Source organism: Coturnix japonica, chromosome 3 (assembly GCF_001577835.2).
Source record: "Coturnix japonica isolate 7356 chromosome 3, Coturnix japonica 2.1, whole genome shotgun sequence".
NCBI classification, from domain to species: Eukaryota; Metazoa; Chordata; class Aves; order Galliformes; family Phasianidae; genus Coturnix; species Coturnix japonica.
Window position 1 is genome coordinate 43,110,117 of NC_029518.1, and position 20,181 is coordinate 43,130,297.

At 38.4% G+C, this 20,181-nt stretch overlaps 1 protein-coding gene across 4 annotated transcripts in view; it reads left to right on the top strand.

Annotated features, from left to right (window-relative positions):
- Positions 1–20,181, top strand: part of UST (uronyl 2-sulfotransferase) — a 151,553-nt gene that overhangs the window by 82,549 nt on the left and 48,823 nt on the right. For all 4 annotated transcript variants that reach the window (XM_015858145.2, XM_015858142.2, XM_015858143.2 and 1 more), the window contains one exon: positions 8,555–8,708. In XM_015858145.2, coding sequence (XP_015713631.1) covers positions 8,555–8,708 — 154 coding nt within the window. The remainder of the gene's footprint in view (positions 1–8,554; positions 8,709–20,181) is intronic.

Below are 20,181 nucleotides of genomic sequence, written 5' to 3' on the forward strand. Positions count from 1 at the left end.
TTGCCTAGCCATAGCCAGGGGCCACCACTGCTTGGATGCCAGCCCCAGCTTTGCTGTCTTTCGTGCTTGGTGCATGAGGGATGTGGGGGCAGGCTGTGGAAGGGAAGATCTCTTAAGTCTTCTGCTCCTGAGGGTACTTGCTTTTAGTCACTGTTGTCAGTATATGAAATATTTCTAGTTTTCTGTTATTCATTAGTTGAGCTAATGTGCAAAGTTCTTGTTTTCTTGTCAAGTTGTTTTTGGTAAACAGTCCGTATCAGCATTACTGACTTTATATTACTTTTTTAAACAAATCTGCTGTAGGGACAGACATAGTCACATGCAGTGATGCTGATTAATTTAGACTTTTCTTCAGTTAATACCAGTTCTGAATTATGAATAGCAGTATATCACATGTATGAAGGCAAATAAAGGCAGACAAAGATTCACTTTGAATAAACCTGAAACTGTAATTAATTTCTTAGTATTGTTCAGAATATTGGTTTATTTGTGGGTTTTTTGTTCTGTTTTTCACCAGTTATGTGTTTCTTCTGATACAGAAGCAGCTCTAAAAATGACAGCCTAACACAACACTTTGACATTACAGCATTCCCTGTTCATGTGTTCTATAAAATGCGTATGTAGCCAGCAAACAAAAAGAAGGCAAATCTTGAAAAATTAACTTGCCTGTATGTCGTGGGAATCAGCTGCATGTTTCAAGCAGGAGGACTTTGTACCGGAAGCCTGGTATTTGAAAGCCTTGCATGCTAGATTGTTCATCATTTGAAACGGCTGTGTGATACATCTGCTATTTTTTAAAGCTGAGTTGTCTTGTTTTGGCGTGATTTAACCTGTGCGTGTATATCTGGTCCATTGATTTAGAAATACAATTTTGTTTTTTAGATTTTTTAGAGACTGCTGGAAGGTCAGTAAAACCATGAAGTATTTGTCACAATCTTCATGTTTATGAACAACTTGAGAATTCTTGTTTCTTCATTTCTCAGGAGCAAAAAATACCCACACAGAATGCAGGTGTTTGCAGAACATGCTTATTAGGTGCGTTAACTGTGCACAACTAGAAAGAGGTGTGCTAGGCAAATGCATGGAGCTGGGCTTAGAAACTGGAGAATGGTTGCATCCCTCCAAGGACAAAATGAAGTTTACTTTGCACGACCTTCAATAGTTCAGTCAACTTGCACTGATTCTGTACAATTCTGTTGCTGGGGGAGATTGGGCTCTTCAAATGCCTCCTTAACACGATATTTTGAAACAATGATTGCAGCCTAAGCTTATCTACCTAAGTAGTTTCATGTTGATTTTTTTTTTTCTCCTTGAAGAAAAAACATGCACACCTAGGAAATATCATTAAAAGTACGTTAAGAAAAAAAGTAACTGCCCTCTAGGTAAGCCCTTAAAAGTAGGGAAATGTCAGCTAAATCTGTGTGCCCAGCCTTAACACTGTGTCTTTATGTGTGTTCATTATAATCTATATTTTTTGCTAACACATCATGAAACACTTTCTACCACCATGTGAGGTCCGCCTTGTAAAGTACACATTTCATGAATGGCCACATGGTGCTGCACTCCCTTCTACATCGTTTTTCTTTTTTTTATACTAATTTTCTTTAATGATCTGACTGTGTAATGATGTTTTTTGACTGTGGCCAGGCTTTTTAACTGGAAGGCTAAGCACAAATCTAACATGCAGTTTGACCTTCGTATGGTCTAGAGGGTTGGAGGTTTGTGCTGTTGTTTTTGTGGGTTGTTTTGGTTGTGGGTTGTTTTATTTTTTTTTAGAAAACATTGTTCCAAAGTGAGTTTTTCCAGTTCTTAAGATTAACTGATTTAGAATTTATTTCCACAGATTTCCTGCATTCTTCACATAGTAGACGTTTTAGCTTTTATTTAGCTGGTGATACAGAATTCTCTGAATAGAAGTCATTACTTGAAATCTAGTTAAGCGTGAACTGAATGTCAGTGAGTTCAAATATAATGCTTAAATTATGCTTTCTACTGTCATTTTGGTTTCTGTGCTCACTTGTGTGCTGTAGATTAAATTACCAATTTTGGAGTAAATTAATTTAAGAAAGTTATTGATTATTCGGGGTCCGAAAGAAAGTAAAATAAAAGAGAGAGAGAAAAAAAAAAATGACTTATGTGGAAAGTCTCAAAGGGCAGAGAAAGAAAATAAAGAGATGACTGGGAAAGCGGAAACAGTGATAAGTTTTGAATATTATATAAACGGAATATACTGTTCTTTAAATGTAACGATATCAGGAGTGGTGGTTTTAAATTGCACCTACAGAGTTCTAGATTAGATGTCTGGGAAAATGCTTGAATTATAGGAGCAGCAAAGCAACAAAATAGATTGTACTTAATGATTTTGTAGTTGCTAGTGATAAATGCATGGCTGATCCTGCCTTGGGGCCAAAATTTGCATTACTGCAGTCCCAAGTCACTTCTGTATTCTTTCTCACCCTTTAATAATGCATTATACAAACATTTTTTCTCCTACGTAAGCTTTCATGTGTAAATTCTTATATGCTGTAGTGAAATCACCTCTCAGCCTCCTCTGGTGTTTTTTGGCTTCTTGTTTTCTTGTCAAGGTCAGAACCTTCACTGTGAAATTTTGTTACTGTAAGGTATCTTTTCCATCATCTTCATGACTCTGCTCTGAACTTTGCACATATTTTGCTTAGGAATGACTTGGAGCTTGGTTAGTGGTCATGTTAGTGCTAAGCCAGGTTTTTGCTCCTCTCTGCTCCAATATAGGATGTTCAGGTCTGTAAGGTCTCCTCCCACAGCTGGTAGTCTATGCAAGCATACATGTCCTTAGCAGAATTGTTCCTTTCCTGTGAATGTCTCAGTGCACAAGGTTTGGTTTGCTGTGTGATGACAATTCATTGTTCGTTTATGTCTTGCTTGCCATGTGACTCAAGTGGCCCTTTCTCAGTAACCTAGTCCATTCATTATCCGGTTCTTTTGCAGCTTCATCATCTGAACATGTTATCAGCAGTTTTCTACTTTTCTTCTGGCTAACAGATAAAAGTATTAAATAGCATAGATTCAAATATTCAAGCATGATAATGTACTCATACTCTTCTATTTGATGGTGACTGCTTAGAATTTCTCATTTGGGACACGGCAGCCACATTTGCAGTTTTGGTTACACTGACTTTAATATTGTGTGCATTGTAAAACAACACATACTACTAAGTTGCAGCATGCAATGAAAGGCAGTTTTTCATTATGCCCAATTTACTGCATTTCAGTTTCCATATGGACACCCTTAGCCTTGTCTTCAGCTGCAATGTGACAGCCGTTTCCATGAGACAGCTGGAGTTGCCCTTAACAATCCTGATAAACGGGTTCAGACAGGAAGTTGAACGTGCAATACCGAGCACATTGTAACTACTGACCCTTGCCTGCATTCTTTCTGTGATAGCCTTCCTAAGAGGTCAAGTCACAAAATGTTCTGTGAATACATATCACAGATCTATGATCTCAGTGACTTTCAAAGATGGATTTTTTTCTGCACGCCATGTTGATAAATTTAGTATTTTCCAAAGTGTTGTATCAGCTGCTCTACTGTTAGTTGGGAATTTCTCCTAATAATTTCTAATTATGTTTTCCATTCTTCTGTAATGTGCAACATCTGATTTTGATGGAACCCCCTCTAAATTGTAAGGAAATATCATTTAGAGGTCCAGAGAGTTCCTGAGACAGACCTTCCAAAAGCCTTAAATGCAAGGTATCTGGAACTGATTGATTGTAAATCACGTGGAGTTTGACTTAAGCTGAGATTAGGGTTGTGCTGATAATGTTCTCCCTCTTTTGTTTCCAGTTGTTACTTGGCATGAGATAAATGAAAACACCACTAGTATTTCCTCCTCAAGTGCTACCTTTGCTTGAGTTGGGGATGCTCTACAGACACAGGCAAGAGCTGTATCTGTGTTGGTGCTGCTCATTATGAATTTGTATTTCAGACTACTTTCATATCCTTAGCATAATGAAAGGCATAGGGGAAAAATAACTCACTGTATGTTTACTATGCAGGAATGTAAAAGGCTGGCAGAAATACAACATCACATATTCTGGGAGATTTATAGGATAGTGAAATACAAGGCCTGATGGTCTAAGCTGCTAGCTGCTCACTAGTCTGAGGCAGCTTATTAAGCTATTCTTTTGGTATTTTTTACAATGATATTACCCACACAAGTCACTTCAGAAGCTGAAATTCCTGCTGTTGATATCGTAGTTCTAGGAGATGTAATTAATGAGTGCAGTATTGTCCCTTTGCACTGTTTTACTGTTAACTGTGAATCACTGTGGAGCTTGTACCACACCTTCCATCTGAGGGCAGCCCAGCCAAGAATGCTGTCTTAAAACTAAAAAATTTAGCTCACCTTTTTTTTTTTTCCTCCAGAATTCCAACAGAAAGCTTGAAAGCATAACTATAGCACAAGATAAAGACACAAAATTAGGACAGTAAACTCCTTGAGTTTGGTGGTTGGCAGAACCATGAATCACCATGCAGGCAAGACTTCAGCCTGCTCCTCTGGGAATTATTGCAGAAAAGGCGTTAGCCCATCCTTGGAGAGGGTTGGTGGAGCAATGTCGAACTGCCTCATGTACAATGGCATTGCTTTGCCAGATATGTTTATTGAGTTGTTACAGTAAATTTTCGTTTCTAATCTTGCAAATAAAATACATTCTCAGGAGTCAGAATCTGATTTTACTGCATCTTACTTTCCAAAAAGCCGAAAGTTTTACATTAATGTTTTTAATATGATCTCTCCTTGTAATTGTGCTGCAGATCAGGTAATGGAGCTATAATGTAATTCATCTCTAAAGCTTCCTAGGCAATTGGGCTTTCAGCATGGTTGTACAGAGCTGCAAAAGGAAATTGTGCTTCCTTTCTAAGGATGCTATGTACCTATCCATATTAATGTTAGGTCACTGTCAGTTCCTGCTTGCTTCCACTATATTGAACTTGCAGCAACTATCTAATTTAAGAGGAAATAATTTACATTAAATGAGTAATAGGGAATCATAGTTCTTAAAGATGAAAGACTGAGTGTCTTGATTTCCTCTATCTGTAGAGGATATCTGCGCATGCTTCTGTTTGTGCCAAGAGTTTTTGTGCCGAGCAGAAGTGTGGCAGCCTTCTCATGTGCAGTGATAAGTCTGAATTCATTTTTAACCTTTCTTAAAAGGAACTGAAATGATGAATAACAGGAGCTTATAAATCCTCCACTCTGCAGTAAATCAAATTGCCTTGGTTGATTTCTTTGAATTCTGTAATTTTTATTATTATTTTTTTAATTATTATTCTTAACCTAGAAGGGGTTTGTAAGCTGATGATGTAATTGTATATGTTAAATAAATCAGGAGAAGTTAAGTGCAGGAAGAGCTTTATGGACTGTTGGAGTATACCCTTTGTACTCTTCACTGGAGAAGTGGTGGCCTGTCCCTCTCAACTCAATTACAGCAGCGCCTTCTGCTCAGGCTTGGAAGAACATAATTGGCTTTCTGATCTTTCGCAACAGTTACTTGAATATACATAAGCTTATACGATATATAATGAGAGCACCGTGTGCTGTTGTTTGCTGGAACATTTTTTATGGATTTGAAAAGTTGTGTTTTGGAGGGGTAAGTAATCTTTAATATGATGTGGCTGATAGAGAACTAAAAATGCACAGAACACTCGGCCAAATGGAGCATTGATTTTCCTTTTGTTGGTTTCTTTCTTTTTCCTCTAAGTATCCTGAAGTTATTGATTTTTAATCACTGGGATTTTTTATGTCCTTCAGCTGCTTCTGAGTTTCCAACCAAGAGTCTCAGCACAGTATATAGAAACAAGTGATTGGTACTTGAAATCTAATAAACTACACTTAAAACACACAAATTTGACTATGAGCAGGAACAGACTTAATTTTTCTAAAAATGCCTTGTTTGCTGCCTGATGGAGCAGTTGCAGCTGAGTCTGTACTGGCCCAGTTAAAGTATGCAAGAAATCAGAAATTTGAGCTGCCTGCTTTTCTGTGAGGCTGCATTCTCTATTTCAGAAATAAGTTCCTGTGAGTTCTCAGTGAGTGACTTCCCATCCCAGCCATCCTCTGGGGACAGACAAGTTTGCATATGTCTCTTCTCAGGGCTGCTGGTAACAAGTCTGAAGTTCAGATGTTCAGGGACACAACGTTACCAGAAGTACAGGCTCTAATGCTTGGGCTGCTTGGTTATGCAATTTGGTCCCTCCTTTTTTTTTCTTTTTTTTCTTTTTTTTTTTTTTTTTCAGAAAAGGCAGTGAATATTTGTTGAATATTTATATATAAACACTGGTAACCATCTGTTTCTGCTTTTTCTTTCTGCTGAGGAGCTCTAGGCTTAGCATCTTCTACAAATCCCAGGCTGGATATCCCTGTACTCTGGCTCCTGTAACCTTTGTCTCTGTCTGGAGACAACTTGTTGCCATGATCATCTCTACTTGATATCTTCATCACTTCCCCTTTTCTTTACTGTTCTCCTCTCACTTCTGTATTTAGTTTGCTGTTGATTAAAGAGCAGGAAGATAATGCGTTCAGTACTTTAGGTTCAACCTAATCTTGCCAGCAGTTTCATTTGGAGTGATCATTTTCACGGCTACGAACCATGGCACTCACCAGCCTTTTTCTATTTAAATATGCACTGATAAAGCTAAGTGTCTTTAATTTTCTGTGGTAATTGAAGGAGTGTCTGTTTTTCATGTAAGTCTTATTTCTGTATGAAGGTGAAAAGAGCAACAAAAACTATCTTGGAGAATTCAGAAAACTTGCCTTGCACGCATATATCCTAATGGGCCTATATACTAATCAGGAAGCAAGGAGCATCTGCCTTCTTAATTGGATTGTTTGAAAGTTTTTTGCTATGTGTGTGTTTTCAAATTGTGGCAGTGCTCCTGCAGCATTAAGGTCAATGAGATTACTGATACGCATAAATAAAGGAATTATTTTCATAATTAGTGATAGGCTTGGAAAAGATATGCATAAATAATGAGCTTGCTGGTCAAAGGAATCGTGTGGAATAGAAACAAAGTTGGAGCTGGATGGGATTTCTCTTGTCGCTTACTGTAATTAATATTTTTAAATAATCTTGCTTTAGTATTTATGAAGAGCCTTGGTCTTTAATTGTACATATACAGCTATTCATTTGACTTGAGATGAAGAAAAACGGAAGACTTCAGTCCATCTAAATTGTATCCTCTCCTCTAATAGTTCACATCTTAAAATAAATATAAACTTTGACTTAGAAAATCATCTGAGCAACATTTAAATACTTAAATATGTCTATGTCCTCAAGCTTTTGAAATACATAATAAGCTTAGCAAAAGATTATTCCCTAAAATGGGGAAACGGGACAAATGTAATCATAATTAGATCAGGTAAATTCCAAATTGGATTTCGCCTAGGAACATCTCAATCAAAATAGGTTTAATTTGCTTGGTCTTACATCATTATAATCCATAAGTTTGTTCCCGAACATAAACGTCCAGGCTTCTGTTTTGACCAAGGAAGAGTGTAATCGCAGCAGCTTGGATATTAGCATCATTTGTTGGTGATGAATATTGATGTTAAATAAGTAGTCAATATTTTATTGTTCAGAAAATGCAGTATAACCACAGACTTTAACTGCTCAGGCTCCCTTTTCCTCCCTTTCTCCTTCTGTGTCCTGTATATTAAATGGAACATGCTTGTCCTAACTACTGGGCAGAGGCAGGTACCCTCAACTGCAGGTTCCTTTGCTGTCTTTTTTACAGACCCTGGACACAAATGTTTTTGCCCCTTATTTTAACTTGGACTTCCATGTACTTGAAATTGATACTTAATTTGTTTTTTGATGCAGGAATTTTCATATTGGTGTTTTAAATTTCCAATTTGTAAATGCAGTATGAGGGCAGGGCACTACGTAACCACTATATAACCTCAAATCCAGCAGATGTGGAGCGGGCTTGGGGGTGAGGGGAGGAAGATCTGCACAAGTTACAGCAAATAAAAAGATGGAAATACCATGCATAGCTTTCAGCTCATCCAGAGGGAGCCTTTTGAAATATGCTTGATTGTAGCAAAATCCTTTGCGTGCTCCTGCTCTTACTGTACAGATGAAGGTGACTCAAGGCTGCCTCATGGCAGTCAGTGTCAGGCACTGCCTGCTCTGACACGACTTTCCAGGCAGGAAGCAATTGTTCAGAGAAAGAAATGTTCATCTTTGGTTTCAACTGTAGAAAGTTCTTCGTTTGAAAACTGTAAGGAGAAAATGGAAGCATAACCACAGACACAGTGGGAAAAGGTTATTTTTAGTATAACTAAAATGTTTATAGCCCACTACAGCTTAATGTGATATTGTGTTTACCTTTAATCCTTCAGATCTTGTGTGCTTTTACATAGTTCTGTAAGTAGTTGTAAGCTTCAGCTTTACTTCTAGCCTTGTAAATTCTCTGGACTCTATAGGGAGCTGTTTGAGAAATTCAAGTGAAAGACAGATTCCTGTGCTTGTCTGAAGCCTTCTGATGGCATTCAACCATTTTTCTTCCCACCAGGTTTGGAGGAGACCAGCCGGTATACATCAATATCATCAGAGATCCTGTCAATCGATTTCTATCCAATTATTTTTTCCGACGTTTCGGAGACTGGAGAGGAGAACAGAATCACATGATCCGTACCCCCAGCATGAGGCAGGAGGAAAGATATCTGGTATGTTTGTTCAAAAGGATCCTATTACTGATTTCCTGCTGTAGACACACAATGCTGATGTTCAAACTGCACGCCTGAAAAGTGGGATACTGAGGCTTCAATGTTGCAACATTATGTTTTTTATTTGTTTTACCTGCACCTTATTTTGGTTGGCCTTAATGTGAAGACTGCTTCTGTAGAATTTGGTTGTCCTGTTTGATCTGTGTAAGCTAGCAGCAAGTCCCAAATGCTGTTGAATTTCAGTCCTCCTACCAGGTTGGATCCTTGATGGTACAGTAGTTAGACATAATAATTCTGCCAGTAATTATCATTGTGAATATTCAGGCATAATTATAGGTTGAAACTGCAGCTGTAACTGTGCAACCTTGATGGAGAAAAACTGGGAAACTGAACAATCCAGTGAGCAATCAGTTCTAGGTTTGGTTTTGTATTCTGTTTTTTGAATTAAGGAGGTGGTAATAATGCTGGATGAGCTGCTGTTCCTAACAAGAGTTTTTATTTTCCACAACTACTGAACTGTCATAAGGCCCATAATCCTTTACCATAGACCAGGTTCTCTTGGCAGTAGCTGTATGAATTCTGTGTGAAAAACATGGAAGCAAGAGTGGTGGTTGGTGTTCCGCCACCATCCTAAGAAGACAAAAAGGTGGAATTAAATTTTACCTTCTCTATAACAGATTTTCAGTTGGTTGCACTCAGCTAGAACTACAGGATGTTCCATGACAAAACTGTGATAGGACAGCTTCTTGTTCTTCCATGACATGTTGCAAGCCAGATGTAACAAAACATGTGAGGGACTGTGGTTGCTGGAGAATAAACCCTGATTTTAGAATGTTTTGAAGGGCTGGTAAAGTACAAGATGTGCTGTGGATGAGCTGAAGAGAACACATTCCAAGCAATGGTTTCAGTCTTAGCTAAGGCCAGATGGATTCAAAGAAAATTGGTTGCATTTCCATGTAACAGTGCTGTGTTGTTTTGTTTTTTTTTCCTTGTACTTCAGTACTCCTGTTTGTCAGGCAAAGCCGTGTGAACAGCTAATCCTGTAAATTATGGATAATTTCAGAGGAATTACACAATGTGCACCTTTTCCAGTATAACTGGGTGAGATTTAAAACAGAACTGAAATGAATAAATCTAACTTCTGTTATGTTCATGTACGTTTAAAAATTAATGGAAATCACCTCTTCATTTCACTTGTGTTGGGGTGTTCTTTACCAAATTATATTATTTACGTGCATGTACGCATATGTACCTACACATAAGTCAGTAAAAAGCTACAGTTTAAAGCAAATAAAAAGTGGCCATCTGTTGAGGGCATTAGTTGTCTGTCATTTGTTGAAAGGCTATTTGTCATTCCAAGTCTCCATTGGCAACCTTTATCAAAACTGTACTTTCTTTCTGGTTAGATCTCCAGTTGATTGTTATAAGCCTGGAAACATCTCTGTGATGTGTCTTCCATCCCTCCTTGGCCAAGTTTGAGTGTCAGTTGCACTACTCAGAAAGGGTGGTTGTTCCTGTCAGAGTAACACCTAGGCCACCTGCAAGTGAAAATCATTTTAACAAAAGCTTCTCGTTTTGAATATTAAGCATTTTTAAGACTGCTGCTGTCTGACCAAATAACACACTACATGACTGTTGTAATTTTTTTTTTCTCTGTGCAAAGAAATCTGCTGGCATGCATTTTAAAACTAAGGTAATGGATTTTGTGGCATGTGTTGCCGTGTGCTTCAGAATGTGCAAAATAAATAGTCTGATCTGGCTGTGAAGAAACTAAGCAGTTGGTTCTACATCTGCGGGTGAGCCAGGGCAGCCTGTTAGCACACAGGCACAGTCTCATTGTCCTCATGGTTCTTCCCCTAACATTTGACTTTTAGTTGTACTGAAAACTCACCATAAATTGTTGTGTTTTGTTGTGGTTTTTGTTGTTGTTGTTGTTGTTCATTTGTTTGTTTTTTACAAGAGACTATTTGAACAATGACCTTGCAGTTAAGAGATCTCTGTGTTTTGTGTGCTTAACAATATTGCTAGCGTAATAAATAATTTCTGTATTGATCAGAGAAATAAATCTAAGTCATTTTGTCTCAAATGAGCCTGACGGTGAGCTGATATCTTAAAAGTGCAGGAAGGATACAAGAGGCTTTTGCTTCTCTTCTTTCATTATGCCTCAGATGAAAAGCCAGAAAAACACAAAGCTGCTGATTGCTACAAAACATTGAGCTATTTGCTTAAGATACTGGGAAGCCTTGTACTGTCAGCAGTTACAGATATGAAATGCACTGGAGAATCTGCTAATGTCTAAGGCCCAGTACCTGCTCTGTTTTTATCAGAATCAGGTTTGTCTGAGGAAAGGTACTCAGCCTTTGAAACTGAGGTATTCAGTGGCTAATTGCATTTTTCTCCAAGCACTGATATTCTGTTTTGCTTCTTTTGCAAGGTGTTTTGTGCAATGGGGATGTTTTTGAGATCACCCTGGCGTCTTGGTCAGTGACCATGAACACTGTCTCTATCCCTTTGAAAACCGAGGGTATGCGTTTTGTCTCAGAAACTTCAGCAGGAAAGGGTGGGAACTCAGCACCTCTTTAAAGTGGACTTTTAAAGGGAAGAAAATGATATTAAGATAAAGTTTTGTAAAGTTCTGTACCTGGTGAACTCCTGCTGTGCCATTAGGTTGTGATTAAGGGAAGCATCCTTTCCTCTCAGCTCAGATCCTTAGCGGGGAAAAAGGGAAGGGAGGATGATACTGGAAAAATACTTTGAGGTCTTGTTGTTCTTTGGGTGCTCTTTCTTTTTTTCTTTTTCCTCTTTTTGTTTAACTGTGAAAATCAGAGTTGCTGACATTGCAAAGATCAGAAACAGGGACAGGAATTTCCACTGTTCACTGATCAATTGAAATTTTCTCTGAATAGAGATTCAGTCTTTGACTCTGCTCCAGAGAAAACAACCATTCATTCAAGAGTCAGAGAAATTGTTTTAAATGTTTCAGCAAATGTCTGTGTTTACGAAATTTTAATTCAAAGCCAAGATGGAAAACAAGTCCTTTATTCACAAGTCAGATTCGATGGAGGCAGCTGCTGCAATGTGAGATTTCCCACTCAGATCAGCGAGCTCCTTGCCTTGACCTGCCACCTTTTGTGCTGGACTGAGTTACTGTCAATCACTTAAATAGTTCACTTCCAAGCTTCCCCCAAACACAATAGCGGCAACACTATGGTGTAGAGTATTGCAGAGAGGGTGCTGATTTGAAGTGAGGGCAAGTGGCTTCAGGTAGAGCCTCAAGCATTCCCTTGCAAGAGTTACCATATCCTACATTCCTGCAAGAGGAGGCAAATTCATTATAGTGAATTCAAACTCATTGGAGTAACTGTGTTTCAGATTGAACTACTGTAAATAAAGCAAGCAATCTCTTGTTAGTACAGCTGTGATCTCTGCTTGTGCTAAGCAAGACTACGCACCAGATAATACAGCTTGGGGCCTGAAAGTGCAGAAAGTAAGAAACACTCCTGATAAAGAGTGACAACCAGAAATATTTGAGAGCTTTGCATTGAAGTTGCCTTTCCCAGAAGGTCTATTAGTGATTATCTAGCACTTACGATAACTGCAGTGTGAAACATCAAATACAGAATGTGTGTACGGGTTTTTCCACTTTCTTTAATGTGTGCTGTGACTTTGATGTAAAACTGCTGAGGCTGATTGAGGGTGGGAAGCAATATGAGCTGTGCATTGCTGACTGCGTTGCAGGAAACCTGGTTCTGTGGGCTTTAATCTCTGTCAGTTCTGGGGTCACTAGAAGCATGGCTTCTAACTTGTTCAAGTACTAGATCTAAATTATTGTTCTGCTGATTTGCTAAGAGAGTTTTATATCTATATTTTGTATAGATACATTTTTTATATATAAAATATATATCTAAAGAAAGAGAGAGCTCAGTAAGTTAACAAGTGGTCACCTGCATGTAGGATTTTTCTGATATTCATTGTAAGTAAGTAGGGTGAGAGTGGGAGAGTTGCCTGCAGGTTGTGGGTGGGAGCATTTTGATCTGGTGTTTTTTTGCAGAGGTTACCTGTTAGTTGACTGAACCATAAACTTCTTGGCGGGTCTGGAGAAGTGAGTATTGTTTCAGTTGAGAAATGGAGGCATGCAGAGATTAAAATGATTTGCCTATATCCATGCAGTGCATATGAGATATCCGTTACTGGGTTCATAGCTTTAGTTAAGAGACCAATGCACCCTCAATGTTTTCCTTTCCTTCCCAAACATACAGTAGTCATTTTGCTCCCTGTGCATTGTTGAGTGTCGGGATGACTTGAAATGGTCATTTGAGGTCCTTCCGCGTATCCTGAGCTGCAGGGCAGTTTGCAGCTGCACCCCTCATCTGAGGATCACACAGCAGCATCAATCTCTGTGGTTGCTGAGAGGGTGCTGCCGAAGCACAGCCACCTGTCAGCTGACCCAATTAGAACAGTTTGCTGCTTCTTCTCTCTAATGAGTGCTTTTAATAGTCTCCAGCTGTTCCCTTTTGCTGTATCAAGTCCTCACAGCAAAATTTTTGCCTTGTTTTTGTAACTCTTCGTCTACTGTGTATGCTCTAAAGCTCTAAACAAACTATCGTTCCCCCAGATTTTCCTATTTTATATTAATAATTTATTGGACCATGATGTGAAAGATAATTCAGACTTCTCTTGGAGGAGGGACTAGTTAAATAACTTAGTGATATTAAAGGAAATGTTTTCATGTCTTAGACTTTCTTTTCAGTGACTACATCTTACAAAGCAATATTTTTAATGCTCCCTTATGGATTTGCATTTGTAACAGTATGGCATTAAGCAGTTACGAGTGTGAGAAAATGTATTGCTAATCTGTTTTCATTTACTAATTGGAGTCAATTGCATACGGTAATTTGGCAACATAATATTGTTTAAGACTGCAGCACTAAAATCTTTTATGTAATTCATAATGCATACTTACATATTATATATTTAGATATGGATTTTATTAATACTGTGCTTTTGATTATGTCATTCTGTATTGCACCCTTTTTCACACAGCATAAAAATCATAGAATCATGGAATAACTTGAGTTGGAAGGGATCTCAAAGATCATCTAGTTCCAGCCACCAGAAATATCCACAATATTTTGTTTCAGAGTTTAAAAACTTGAGATACATTTTCATGCAACATTCTGTTGGTTAATTATATGTGACTGAAAATTTCTGTCTGCCGCAAGTGTTTAGAAACTGCATGAGACAGCAGTAGCCAAAGAGCAGAAGACTCTCATGCTCTGAGTACCACCAATTACATTTAAATTTAACGTTATTACAGAGTCCTAACACCACTAATAAGCAGTACATGGCATTAAAGCTTTTGTACGTACAGTATTTTATGTTCTAATATTTAAGGACCTATCTGCATTAATCCCAATTGAGAAGTATTAACCTTCATTTTTTATGGAGATTTTGCAAAGTTCTTTTGTTTGTTTTGACTAAATGCATTGTGGTGACTCGGGGGGCTGGTTTTCTCCAGCTACTCTGAAGGAATCTAATGTCAGTGGAGTGGAAAATCCCAAATGAGGAACAGAGTCTACTATATGGAGCACAAGAATGATCCTTTCTGCCCTGGTTTTAATCTCCAAAACGTTCTGAAAACATGACATGTGCGTACTCTTCTGCCTTACCCACTGTATTTAGCCATTGACCACCAAACTATCTTTTTTTTTTTTTTTAAATATCATATATATTTATCAGTAGAAGTCTGATACTTTATTAATGATTAATTAAAAAGATTTCAAGTCTTCTCTAATGAAATCATAGTAGCCTTCTCTATAAAACCCTATTAAATACCTTCTGCAGTAAACTCTTAGCTAGGAATAGATCTGTTTGTTTCTCCTGGTCGCTTTATGCTCTCACCACTTAACTGAAAACTGGCTTATTGACGTTGTGGTGTGGAGAGAAACTGCAGAACCTTGTAGTGCTCTTTGTGGATGATACAGAAAGAGGCACCCCACCCCTAACAGCCAGTATATTGAACTTGTTCATTATGGTGTGATAATGCTGTTTCAAGCAGTCAGGTATTCATTTTACAGGAATCAAACATTGCAGGAACTGACAGTGTATAAGGAAAAAAAGAATTTATTAGCCTGCTTTATTTCTTGTCTGTCATTCTCCTTCCTCTTTGCCGTTTGCGGTTTGCACATTAGTTTTCTGGCTGTCAGCACTGCCAGCAAAGTGAAATAAACTGAAATCCCGATCTCTAAAACTTCCTTGTAAAACTTCCAGGAGGTGGAATCACATTGAGAGTTCAGGATGCTGGGGCTGGTGGAATCACCTGCCTGTGGCATGCTGGTAGTGTAATGAGAGATAGCAGTGTTCTCGTAAAGATATTTAAGACTGTGCTGTGCTTTAGATGTCTGGCTAAGATAATTAAGGTACTCTGTAGTGTTAAAAGTAGTTTTAGCAATGCCCTGAGTATATTCTGAGGTATCTCCTGTTATCATTAGTTTAAATTGAATGTCATCAGCAAAATATTTTCCAATTGTGTATTTTTTGGTTGTGGTGTGAGCTCTTCTGTCAACTGTAAAATAAGTGGATAAACTCTATATTTTTAAGTGTTGAGGTTTAAGTTGACAGCCACACAGCTCCACACAGCTGTTTGTTCACTCTCTCCTGAATGGAATGAGGGAGAGAATTGGAAACAAAACAAAACAGAACTCATGGGTTGAGATAATAAAGAACAATTTACTAAGATGGAAGATGAAAATGGAAACAAAAATGCACTGATAAGAGATTGTGTGCATGTGTATGTATATATTTATCTATATAATTATCAGCAATACAACTACTTGACAGCTGAGCCCAGCTAACAGTACAACTGCTCACTAACCAATGGCCTGCCAGCCATGCAGTGTCTCACACCCAACCAGCCAATGCCCAGGAACCCCCAAGTAGTTGCTGCCACCCAGCCAGCTCCCCACAGCTTTATGGCCTTCCACATGGAGCCAGGGGCATGCTGTCCTGGTCAGTACCTGGACTCACATTGCTGGAGTGAGGATGCATGGGATCCCTCTAAATGTCCCTGGGACTTTGAGAGCATGTGGTCTTTGCCTCAAGTGTAGGTAACCTGGAAACTACTGTTCCATATTAACGTTCAGAAGAACAGGGTGAGGGAGCACTGGAACAGTTTGCCCAGAGAGGTTGTGGAGTCTCCTTCTATGGAGATTTTCTAGATCCATCTAGACGCCTGCCCATGCAGCCTATTGTAGGGAACCTGATGTAGCAGCGGGGCTGGACTCAATGATCTCTACAGGTCATTTCCAGCCCTTGCAGTTGTGTCACTTCCCCATGCAAGATGCACTTCCCTGTGCACTGCTGATAATCAGACCTGTTTTTCTCGTGAAAATTGAAGGACGTGAATTGGTTTCTCTGCAGTGTCAAATACTGGCGTCCTACTTAGTTACATTAAGTCTGTATATCGTTCATAGTAACAGACTCTAATGAATTATATTTACATTTTAGGGGTCTTAAATTCACAATATTGTGAGCACAAAGCAGTGAATCCTAAGAGAATAGCATATTTTATTAAAAAAAAAAAAAAAAGAATGCTGTAATCATTGACTGACTTTGCACACACAAATAAAGGAAAGAACCTTTTGTTCAACAGTGAAAATGAAGCATGAAGATACAAATTTAGGTTTTGTTTCTGTCTTGTTACAGAGTGAATAGATCTGAACTGGGGAATAGTTTTCCCAACAAACAGTTGTTCACTGTTTCATCTTGCTTTGTTTGCTTCGTGCTCCTGTGAGGTGGAAATATGCATTTGTGTTTCTGCAACTTCTAATTAGATACCAAACACTGTAGGTTTTTTTTGGCAACTGAATTTGAATGTTCTCTCTGGTGTTTGGCCCTGCCTGGCAAGTAGCTGTTGTGCTTTACCCTCGGAGAATCCTTCAGGTGTCAGATATTCCAGATGTTCAGATTTTCCTTCTTGGCATAGAAAGTATTACTGCAGATGGCTTTATTTTAGTTTTAAGAGTGTTTTTTCTAAGAGTAGAAGTTGTATTATGAGGTTATCAGCATACTAATAGCTGGTAGAGGTTAAAAACCTCTTAGTACGGAGGCTCTGGGCTGGCATTAAGTGTCCTCCCTACTGATTTTTTTCCCAAGGGATATGAAAGGATCAGGAACTTCGGGCAGTGAGTAAATAGATGGCCATTTTTTTTTTTTTGCCAGTCTGATAAGCAATTGCAATCAAAAGAGCAGCTGGCAAGTGGTTACTGCAGTTGCTTTGGGAAGAATAATGTTTTCTGTGCCCTTAGATGAGGGCTGATGCTAACCACATACTGTAAGGCATCTTGGCACCTAAGTGAAATAGAAACCCAATGGAATCAAACCCAGGCATCTGAGAGATACTGGTGGTCACTGAAAGTCCTTCAGAAAACTATGTATGTATGCTCTGATTCCTTCAGCCTTTTCTGGTGAGTTTTACCTAGTTAATAAATAGCAAAATAACTAAAGTATAACTAAAGGTTGGTGTTGCCAGCAGGAAACTTGAGGGAACAGATTGTGATAAGCTGCAAACCTGTACTTGTTCTAATTGAGCAGGGTTTAAAGTATTTTGCATTGTTTCCTTATAGTCAGACAAGTGAGGATGAGGATTGCTGCTGGGAACTCTTTTTCCTGTCTCTCTTTATAATTCTTCCCTTTTTTAGAGAAGGGCTACTCAGCAAATGTCAACTTTTTAAAAATACTGTATTTTTTGATTACTAAAATCAAATAGAATAACTCAAAAAACACACATCACTCACACGCCTTTTGGCTGATGATATGACACAGTTACAAACTATCAGAGGTGACAGTAGGCGACTGTTTGGAATGCAAAGGTAAACCCATTGTTTTGAAGAAGCTGTAGGCTTTCCATATCAGCAAAGAAAATACGTGGTCTGTGAATTGTTTCAAGGTAGGGAAGTTTTCCTTTCAAGACAGAGCAGCGTTCCCTTTTTCTGTTTTTTATTCTAAGCTTTCTCTTGTTAACTAGTATTGTAAAGCTCCAATACCCCTTGTAACTGTGGTTGCTATACCTAAAAAGGAAAAGGAAGAACCAAAAAACAATAAGAGTGTTTAGCTGATTATTTATTACTAGGGACTGTGGAAAATGGTCTACCATTGTTTCAGCAAAGCTGCCTACTGCTTCATGAATTATTGAAACACAGTCTAGCCAGGTTACCTTGAACACAACTTTTTCCTATGAGTTCTGGTCCAAGCAAAGCCAGCCACTATTCATAACTAAGCTTGTCAAGAGTAATTTCCTTTTTCTTAGGGAAAACATCCAATAAGTGGTGGCAAAAAGGAAACTTTCCATTGCGAATACGGGTTGCTAAATGAGATTTTTTGAAGTAAATTAATTTTCTGTCCTCTTTAAGAAGGGGAAAAATATAATACAAAACTACACATCGGTGGTTGAAGGGAAAATGGAAAGCAAATCAAAATTTCATTAGAATGTAATCCAAAGAGATGATGTCTTTGATAAAAGAAGCCCTCAGTCCAGCAGAGTTATGAATTGCCATGATTTTATGATTGATCTTGTTTCTTGTTGTATTTTTGGAAGCAGAAGCACCTGGAGTGAGGTGATAGAGAGATTGGGGATTTTCATGTGGGCAGGAAGGCATTTTCCTGTTTTTCAAGGTTGTAGAAAAGAACTTCAGCAGATGACTCAAGGTTCAAAACTAAAAAGAAGTTAAACAGGAACATTTTTTATGTCTCTAAATCTTGTTGTTTTGGGAGTTAGTTGGAATTGTCCATACAGTGACAGTCCTGTCTAAGCAAAGAAGGAATCAGTATTTCTGTTTCATTTTGTTTCAGCTATTCAGAATGGTACTGCTAGAAGTAATGCGATAAGTAATAATCCAGAAAAGCGTTAGAGCTGTTCAGCAGGGAGATTATGTAAGTAGGGAAATTAGGTAGGGTCAGCAGAGCAGGAACAATCCCCAGCTGTAGCAGCATGGAAGCCACGTGCAGAAGTAATGTGGTTTTCTTCCATGCTCTATGCATCTTTTTGTATCTTGGACCTCAGAGATGAAGGAGAGGATTCAAGGTCAGAAGGCATTGGGCAGAAATCTGATAAGAAAACAGTTGTATTCTTGCCTGTATCTTTTCTCTCACACCTTCCAAGAGGTTTGAGGGAAAGTACCACTACAAGTGTGTGTTGTAAGTAGGCCTTAGGAGAACAGGGTAACAGTGTGGTAGGCTGAGAGGACGGAAAACATTTACACCTTGCTGCTGTAAAGGAGGCCTGATATTAATTCCCAAATGTTAATCAAAGCTATCATCTAATTATTGAAGAAAGTAAGCATTTTTCTCACCAATTCTTGTTGCATAAACTTCTGTTACAGCACGTGCAAATGGAATGGTTTCTTTTGTCTTTGGTTCTGTCTCTGTCTGAGGGGGTGTGCAAAATAGCATTCATGTTTAATGCTTATTGCCACTGGAATTCATTTTCTTCTGGCTCCTGGGTTGCTTCTCTCTGATAACATCTTTAATGTTCAGAACTCTGTTAATTCTTTTTGTCAGCCTTTTTTTCAAATTTTTTCATCTTGAAACTATTGCTTTGTGAATGTTTACTAAAACTATGTGATGTTATTGTCAAGATATTATGGTAGTCATAGAATTTCAATGTTTCTGTTGGTATAGGTTTTTTAGGGTTTTTGCTGAGATTCCATGAACATGATTTCTCAGTGCTGAGGTCAAGGCTTAAAGGAATGAGAACATTTGTCCCGGATAAGAGGGCATGAGAAACATGTGAAACTACAGAAGTGACGTTTTATTGAAATAGGCTTTCCTGTGTTATAGCAACCAAGCTATGTTTTGAAAACTTTAAATCTCATGATATCTGTGCAATTAACATAGCATCATGTGCAAATATGAGAACTTTCTGCATTAAGCTCTCATGGAGAATTGAAGGTATAGTTGGTTATCCTGGGAGCACCAGTACTAGCTGAAGAGGGACTGTAGGGCTGCTTCCCCCCACTGCTGTCCTCCCACATGCTCCTGACATTCTTCAGCTTGCAGATCTCAGTCAGACGATGTATCCACATCTCTAATGTCTCTTGATAGACTTTTCTTTCTTGAATCTCTCTCATTTTCTTTTTAAAAATCCAATTACACTTTAGTCCTCCAGAATATGCCTTTACCAGCCATGATTTTTTTCTGGTGTTTTATCACCTAATCATTTAGTGCAATTGGGCTCTTTAACTTCTTGTGGTCAGATTTCTTACCACTGTCATTAATACTCTGAAAAACATACTATTTCATTGTTAAGCTTTCTTTGTTATGCAGAAGTGATGTCTTGGAACAGATGCAGTGAAGCCCTAATCATTATCTCATTTCAAAACCATAACTAGACATTTGACTTCCTGCTTTTAGTTTCCTATTCCTTATCAGTCCCTGCTCTGTTCTTCTTCCTGGGAATTTAGGCATGGGACTGTCT